Source organism: Canis lupus, chromosome 19, assembly GCF_003254725.2.
Source record: "Canis lupus dingo isolate Sandy chromosome 19, ASM325472v2, whole genome shotgun sequence".
Taxonomy (NCBI): Eukaryota; Metazoa; Chordata; class Mammalia; order Carnivora; family Canidae; genus Canis; species Canis lupus.
Window position 1 is genome coordinate 31,140,040 of NC_064261.1, and position 8,444 is coordinate 31,148,483.

Here is an 8,444-nt window from a genome sequence, read left to right on the forward strand (position 1 = left end):
TACCTTTCAGAACTCACATGTAATCTTATTCCATTATTTAAATACCCATAATTGCTTCCCAATGTAAATTCTGATTTCCCAAGAGGCAGACTAAACACTTGTGTAGGGCACTAGCAATGTAGGAGCACCAAAAAAAAAAATACAAAGCAATAAAGTTAACTATTGGGGGAAGGGGAGAGAGAAGAAAAGTAGGTTAAAAGGGGGACTTTGATTTGACCTTTGTGTTTATTTTAGGATTTGGTATTGGTTATATTTTTTTTATCACATGTGGGAATGCCAAGGGTGACTGGGTATCATAAACTTTCCAATACTTAAGAAACTCCAAAACAGTCCTTATCCCATTTTCCCACCTTGGCACCAAATGAAGTATTTTTTTTAGCACACTGGGATAAGCCAAGACTATGTGAGGTCAAAAGAAACCATCCGGGAGTTCCAATATGCCCAGATCCAATAGGCTGATGGGTACCTTGCTCTCTGGCACACAGATAAGCCATTCATGGCACACCAGTTGGGAAGTTCTAAAGTTCCTACTTTAATTCCATTCATAGCCCAAACAAGGACCCTCAAAAGGTTTCATTATCAACCAGTAAATAAGAAATGGTTGAGTCCCACATCAGGCTCCCTACTAAGGAGCCTGATAATTATCCCACATAATCAACATACACGACAGGAACACAGACATTAGACCCATCTCACAGAGACTGACATATACAAGGCAACTTGCATTCTCCAAACACACCATGCATCCTTTCATACTTCTGATGTTTTGTACATGCTGTTCTCTCTACCCAGATCAATTCCAGCCCATCCTCCAAGACACTGCTCAAATGCTACTTCTCATTTCCCCCAGATCTTATTACACTTGTCACTCTGAATTGTAATTGTTTGACATGTGTTACCATCCTAGAATTAGAGCTCAAGGACAACAATCATTTATTTACCTGTATACCACTGATCCCTATTAATAGGTATTCAGATATTTGCTTAATTCACATATAAATGAGTATTCACTACATCATTTCCCAATAAACCAAATTTTCCAAATACATTAATTAAAACCATGAGGTAAAACTTTACAAATACCATTTTCTTCCCCAAAACAAGAATGTTCATGGTTTTGTTTTTTTTCCTTTTTAAAGATTATTTATTTATTCATTCATGAGAGGCAGAGAGGGGGCAGAGACTCAATCCCCGGACCCCGGGATCACAATCTGAGCTGAAGGCAGACGTTTAACCACTGTTCATTGTTCTTTAAGAGAGAAATCTGGCATAGAGATATTCATGGCATAGAAATATTCATACCAATGGACCATTATCCTACTCTTAGGATTTTTTTTTTTTTAAGATTTTATTTATTTATTCATGAGAGACAGAGAGAGACAGAGACACAGGCAGAGAGAGAAGCAGGCTCCATGCAGGGAGCCCGACATGGGACTTGATCCGGGGTCTCCAGGATCACACCCTGGGGCGAAAGCAGCGCTAAGCTGCTAAGCCTCTAAACCTCTGAGCCACCCAGGCTGCCCTACTCTTAGGATTTTAAACTGAGGAAACAAACAAGCTAAACGCAGAAATATTCACTGCAGATTATTAGGGTGGAAACTTTAGGAACAACCAACGTTTAAAGGTAAATTACTTTAGTTAGTAAACTAACGACCTGATTGATAAATCATTTAATTTTTTTTTTCTTTTTTTTTATGATAGTCACACAGAGAGAGAGAGAGAGAGAGAGGCAGAGACACAGGCAGAGGGAGAAGCAGGCTCCATGCACCGGGAGCCCGATGTGGGATTCGATCCCGGGTCTCCAGGATCGCGCCCTGGGCCAAAGGCAGGCGCCAAACTGCTGCGCCATCCAGGGATCCCTTGATAAATCATTTAAATTGCTAAGCAATTGCTTAAATTATATTCATGATGATGAAAATGGGCAAACGAAAAAATTCTATCAGCTACCATTTATTGACTATCTCTTCTACTTAAAGAGTGCTAGATGCTTTACATGTATTATCCTAATCCTCATGACAATTCAATATTATTATTCAAATTTCATAGACAAGGAAGTAGGCTTGAAGGTTATATAATTTGTCTGGAAGTTTTTTTGAAACCAGATTCCAACCTACATCAATGTGACTCCAAAATCTATGATCTTTTTCCCGCATTACAGTGCTTCTACTATACGATGTCTCCAATATATTAAACTCAAAATTGTATCTCTTCCATACAACTATATTTATAAAAATATGGACAACTGCCTGGAAAGAAACAAAAATTATCTATTAGAGTGGTGATTAAGGGTGAATGTTGTGGCAGCATTTCTTTAAATTAGTAACTCTTTAGGGATCCCTGGGTGGCGCAGCGGTTTGGCGCCTGCCTTTGGCCCAGGGCGCCATCCCGGAGACCCGGGATCGAATCCCACATCGGGCTCCCGGTGCATGGAGCCTGCTTCTCCCTCTGCCTCTCTCTCTCTCTGTAACTATCATAAATAAATAAAAAAAAATTTTTTTTTAAATAAATAAATAAATTAGTAACTCTTTAAAGCAGAATTGCTGAGCAATGAACTGAACTCCTACAGCTATAAAAAAGAACTCCCATTTTAATTTTTTTTTTACATTTTTATTAAGGACTCAGAATAGATAACATGCAAAAACTTAAGAAGGATGTACTCAACTAACTATATTTAAACAATCATATATTAACCCCAGGGTGCTTATTACCAGGATTTAAAACTGATGATTAGGGCAGCCCCGGTGGCGCAGCGGTTTAGCGCTGCCTGCAGCCCAAGGCATGATCTTGGAGACCCTGGATCGAGTCCCACGTCAGGCTCCCTGTATGATGCCTGCTTCTCCCTCTGCCTGTGTCTCTGCCTCTCTCTCTGTCTCTATAAATAAATAAAATCTTAAAAAATATTTATATAAATAAATAAATAAATAAATAAACTGATGATTATAAAATGGATTAAACAGCATTCTTCTGGGGGGGGAGGTGAATTTTGAGGAAGATTTAAGGAAACACAGGAATGTTTAAACTGAGAAAACAAGGGCAGAGGAAAAAACAAGAATATTTTCTTTTTAAGCAAGAATGAGAAACAAGGTTAGTGAGATGAAATTGGTGGAAAGTCTTCAAGGCCAAGTTTGAAATTAATTTGATAAGTAACAGGGAACTGTAACAGACACATCCTTAAATGGGAAGGCAGGGCAGCCCGGGTGGCTCAGCGGTTTAGCGCCGCCTTCAGCCCAGGGCCTGATCCTGGAGCCTGGGATCAAGTCCCACGTCAGGCTCCCTGCATGGAGCCTGTTTCTCCCTCTCCCTGTCTCTCTCTCTCTCTCTGTCTCTCATGAATAAATAGATAAAAAATTTTTAAGATGCTTTTTAAAAAATTTAAATAAATGGGAAGGCAGCATGCTGATATATGGTCTTTAAAGATTCAAACTTGGGGATCCCTGGGTGGCTCAGTGGTTTGGCGCCTGCCTTTGGCCCAGAGCAAGATCCTGGAGCCTGGGGATCGAGTCCCGAGTCGGGGTCCCGGCATGGAGCCTGCTTCTCCCTCTGCCTGTGTCTCTGCCTCTCTATCATGAATAAATAAACAAATAAATCTTTAAAAAAAAATAAATAAAGATTCAAACTTTGTTCCAAGGTAAAGTACTGTCTTTGATTAAAAAAATGTTTAATAATGGGGGGGAGGGGGACATGGGACGGGACAACAGGTTAGGGGGAATAATCCATCATTCTTTATGTGTGCTTTATACAAACTCTTCTGAGAAAGAAAAACTGACTAAACAAAAATGTTTACGTAAGGGGTGAGTATTTTGGAAAGAGGGGCCCTTTCAGATATGCTTTCAAATATTAAATACCACTGCACATTTTAGTAAGAATCACAGAACTCTGGAGTAGGAAGGGATGCTAGAGATAATCTTTTAGTGACAACCTCTTCATTTTCACAATGGATTAAACTGAGGCTCAAGAACTAAATAATTTGCCTAAATGTCATATATAAACTAGTAAGAGATTCAACACTAAGACTCAGATTTTCTAGGCAGCAAGATCTAAAGCTGTGCTATCCAATATTATGGCTACTAGGAATATCTAGCTATTTAAATTTAAAATGGTTAAAATTAAATACAATCTTAAATTCAGTTCCTCGGGCATGATAGTCACATTCCGGTGATCCATACCACACACGATTAATGGCTACCCATACCTGACAGTGCAGAGAGACAGTATTTTTATCATTGTAGAAAGTTTAATTGGACAGCATAATCTACAGAGTAAGCTTCAGAGTCAGACAGACCTAGTTTTAATTCTGCTTATTAGCAGTGTGATCCTAGACTAGTTATTTCATTTCTCTTTTACCCCATTTGGGGGAATGGGGAAGCAGGGGATTAATAATGCCTACCTCACAAAGTATACTTGATGATTATGTGAGATAACATGAGGAGACCCTTTACACTGTCTGGCACATAACAGCAAATCCTTCCATTTTGGATACTTTTTTCTTTCTACTCCTCTATATAACAGCTTTATTAAAAGATACAAACATGGGCAGCCCGGGTGGCTCAGCGGTTTAGCGCCGCCTTCAGCCCAGGGCCTGATCCTGGAGACCTGGGATCAAGTCCCACGTTGGGCTCCCTGCATGGAGCCTGTTTCTCCCTCTGCCTGAGTCTCTGCCTCTCTTTCTCTCTGTCTCTCATGAATAAATAAATAAAATCTTTAAAAAAAAAAAAAGATACAAACACAAGAACACCCCAATTAATATCTTCCCTTCAAGATAAGCCACGGTACCTAATTTTCAATCTGTTCCTACCAATTTTTTCAAATACTTGCACCTTTCTTCCAGCGTAGCTACCGAAGATTAACGAAATAAAGAATGAAGGTAGGGGGAAATGCCGCTAATGAATTAGAAGAGAATGTAATAAATTCCCCCCTTATTTCCCATCCTATTTTAAATATGACTCTACTGACCAATCATGCAAAGGAAAAGAAATAAATTACACTGTCCCTAGATACTGCACTTCCACAGCAATAAAGTACTACAGTACTTCTACATTACATTCCTTCTCACCATTTGTACTACTAATTAATATTAAATGAAGAAATAACACATTCCTCTTAACAATACTTTCCTGGTAAACAGTTATAAAAAAGGATTTCCAGAATGTTAAACTAATCTCCAGTTTCACAGCTTAATCTAGTAAACTGACAAGTTTAACAAATCTAGACTACAGCATATAAAAAACTTCACAACACACATGCAATTACACAGAAAAACAACAAAAGTCATACTCAGCTACATTAAGTTAAAAAGACTTTAACATTTCTCATAAGGCCATCATTTTTACACTCCTAAAAACTAACATAAAGAACATTTAAACGTTCAAGTTTAGACATTCCACGAAGTCTCACTTGGTGGAATAATTCTTAAAGCTTTCTTGTTGCTTAAAACTGACCATATTAACTCGCAAAGGGCGGGGGAAGAGGGTCCTCTCAGTGTCTCCTTGAAATTTATCTGGCATTCTCTTACCTTGGTCCTTAAAGATAATTTACTCAAAAACATGACCAATGATCCCCCTTAAAGAGTCCAGAACAAGCCAAATAAATGCTAAAGAGATAACACTGCACATTATACTGTTGCTTTACAACTAAAATTAATTGTGTTAGATAAAACTAAAATATTTTGAATATACAAATGAGAGATTAACAATATTCGGGGGATTCACATAATTTTTTTTTAATGAAAAAAGTTAAAAAAAAAAAGAAGTCTTCATTACTATCCTACGTAAAGTCTTCATACATTAAAAAATGTTAGGCTTCTATGCCTGAACTGCTGAAATCTAATCTGTGAGAGTCTATAATTTTTTAAAGTCCTTCAATAATAATGAAGTGTACACTGGTCACATTAGAACAGGTCAAATGAAATTTTCCTGAGGCTGCATTCTAAGTACATCTGACCCAGAAAGTATTTTTAGCAAGTGTGTTCAATCAATGCTGGTTTTAAGCCTAGTCTAAATTAGAAATTGGGTGTCACCAATTTAAAGTAACCAAGTTAGTAGAGACATTTTAAAAGATACTTAGTTAGAAGGTAAGAAAATAACCACAAGTTTGAAACAATTTGATACCCACAGCAGTAAGGCTATAAGCAGGTTAGGAAACCGGCAGTAAGGTCATATCCTCTCAATTAGTACTTTTGAGGAACCTAAGATTTTCTAACTTAATAAACTTTAACCTATTCACTGCTAATAAAAACTGCAGAATAGTAATGGCTCCTTGTGTGTGTGTGTGTGTGTGTGTGTGTGTTTTAATCTCTTGCCAGATGTTTAGAACACATCAGCTAAATCATAAATATCCCATGTACTAAAAGACCATGTTTTTCTTATAAACCAAACCACCCATGCACGTTTCAGTGAAAAATGGTAACAAAGATACCTGTGTCATTAAAACAAAACAAACAACAACAACAACAAAAAAAAAAAAAACAGAGACATAAAAATAGCTTTTGTGGTAACTGGAGCATAAGTTTATTCTGACAAAAAATTGTGGAGTCAACAAAAGATTGCAGTCTTATTTAATATGAGTCAGTAAAGAAGTTCTATACAAACTTTTGCTTATGATAAATCTTTGAAAGAAATCTATAGGTTTAATTTCTATTTTCATCAAATTTAAGATCTAACTGATATATCTAGCTCTATTCCATCAAGCACACTTTGGACTCTGAACCACCATTTATTTTAAGGTCTGTTCCTCATCCCTTTAAAAAAAAAAAAAAAAAGAAAAACGAAAAATAATTGTTCTCTCTGGCATGTTAAGGTTCAAAAATCAGGATAAAAAAACGTCCGGGCTTTTACTGTTCCATAGTCTTTTTACTCAAATCATCTTTTACAAGTCGGATACGTCGGCTTTTGGGGGCCTGGGTTCCCCCCCCCCCCTTCCATAAACTTGTGCTAAGCTGTACTGTTGCGACTAGATCCACGATCTGGTCGCATAAACCTAAATATTACTCTCACTCTGATTTAAAAGCAGTTGGTAAAAAAATAAATAAATAAATAAATGACAATAAAAATAAAAGCAGTTGGTATATTGTAGATATACAGGTTTCCCCGGAACAAGCGCTTGAAAATCCTACAAAATCATTCTCGCCCGTGGTGGTGTCATTATACACGGCAAACCTAGACACAAGAGCCTCCCGCTCCAATTTTCGCGGAAACACCAGTACACCGACCCGTGCGATGGCAGGCTGTCCCATTTTAAGGAGACCCTGGGAAATGCATCGGTGCGTCCACTTAAGCTACATCCCAACTTTTTCTTGGCCCAACTACAGATTCCTAAATACAAGGAGAAGCCGGTGGAATCACGAGAGGCTTAACGCTCCAATGGTACAGACAAGCTGCCCAGGCGGCACATGCAAGAGGCGCTCCTAGGAGCCAATTTAAAAAAAGGGGGTGGGGGGGTCCTACCAACAATGGGAGAACTCCGATTCCAAGCCGTAGTAGAGTTCAGGTCCCGTGGAACGCCCCTGCTCCTTTCGCTCACCCACAACATATTCCCCCCAGAACCCCCAGGAGCTGCCGGAGCCGAGGTCCCGGGAAGAAGGCGGGGGCGGGGGGGGGGGAGGCCAAGCATCACTCGTCGCCCCTGGAATCCAAGCTGGTGCCTCGGGCTGGCGCTCCCGGCCCGCCCCGCACGCCCAGGTACCAGCCCGGCCGCGCGCAGGGCCGACAGGCCGGCCGGGAGCCCGGAGCCTCTTACCTTCGTAGCACAGCCGCGTCCTCTCGGCCGGAGGAGAGCCCGGAGGCCCGGGCGCGCCGCGGGGAAGCTCCCGGGGGCCCCGTCAGCGCCCCCCCAGCAGCCGCCGCCGCAGCGGCCGCGCCACGGCCCCGAGCCGCCAGCACCACCTCATACTGCGGGGCTGCCGCGGGCCGGCGCCGCCGGGCGGGGCGGGGGCGGGGGCGGGCGGCGCGCTCTCCCACCTCCCTGCGGGGATGAGATAATCCACACACCCCCGAAGCGCCGCGGGGGAGGGGAGCCCGGAGCGGGGGAGGACGGGGCCGGCCGCAGCCCGGCCTCCGCGGTCCCCGCCTCAGGCCCCGGCTTCAGCCCCGGGGGACCCAGGAGTCCTGAGAGAACAATGTGGGGGGCCGCGAGGAGCGGAGAAGGGGCGCGCGGCGCGGCGCGAGCGGGCGGGTAATCCCGGGCAGCGTCCGTGTGTGAGAGTGCAAGAGGAGCTCGCGCTACCCGCTCCTTGTCCTCCTCCTCTTCCTCCTCCTCCGTCTCCTCCTCCCTCAAGCACACCCCGTCTCCCGGGCCACTGCATAGCAACCGAACATGGCGGCTGCGCAGACGCCGCCACTCAGCGGCCACGAGCGGCGGCGGCCGCCGCTGGAGGCGATCTCGCGAGAGGCGAGTCCAAAACCCTCCCAGCTCGCGCCGGCAGGAGAGGTTGCAGCGGCGCGGGCGCG

The 8,444-nt window shown here is 42.4% G+C and overlaps 1 protein-coding gene across 11 annotated transcripts in view; it reads right to left on the reverse strand.

Moving 5' to 3' along the window:
- PTPN4 (protein tyrosine phosphatase non-receptor type 4) overlaps window positions 1–7,894 on the reverse strand; it is a 206,884-nt gene extending 198,990 nt beyond the window's left edge. For 9 of the 11 annotated variants that reach the window (XM_025429268.3, XM_049097143.1, XM_049097140.1 and 6 more), the window contains exon 1: window positions 7,443–7,547. In XM_025429268.3, coding sequence (XP_025285053.2) covers window positions 7,443–7,527 — 85 coding nt within the window. In that variant the 5' untranslated portion in view covers window positions 7,528–7,547. Of the gene's footprint in view, window positions 1–7,442; window positions 7,548–7,734 lie in introns of those variants that run through there. The other 2 variants (XM_025429215.3, XM_025429221.3) reach the window with 2 other exon arrangements.
- Window positions 7,895–8,444: the final 550 nt, after the last annotated feature.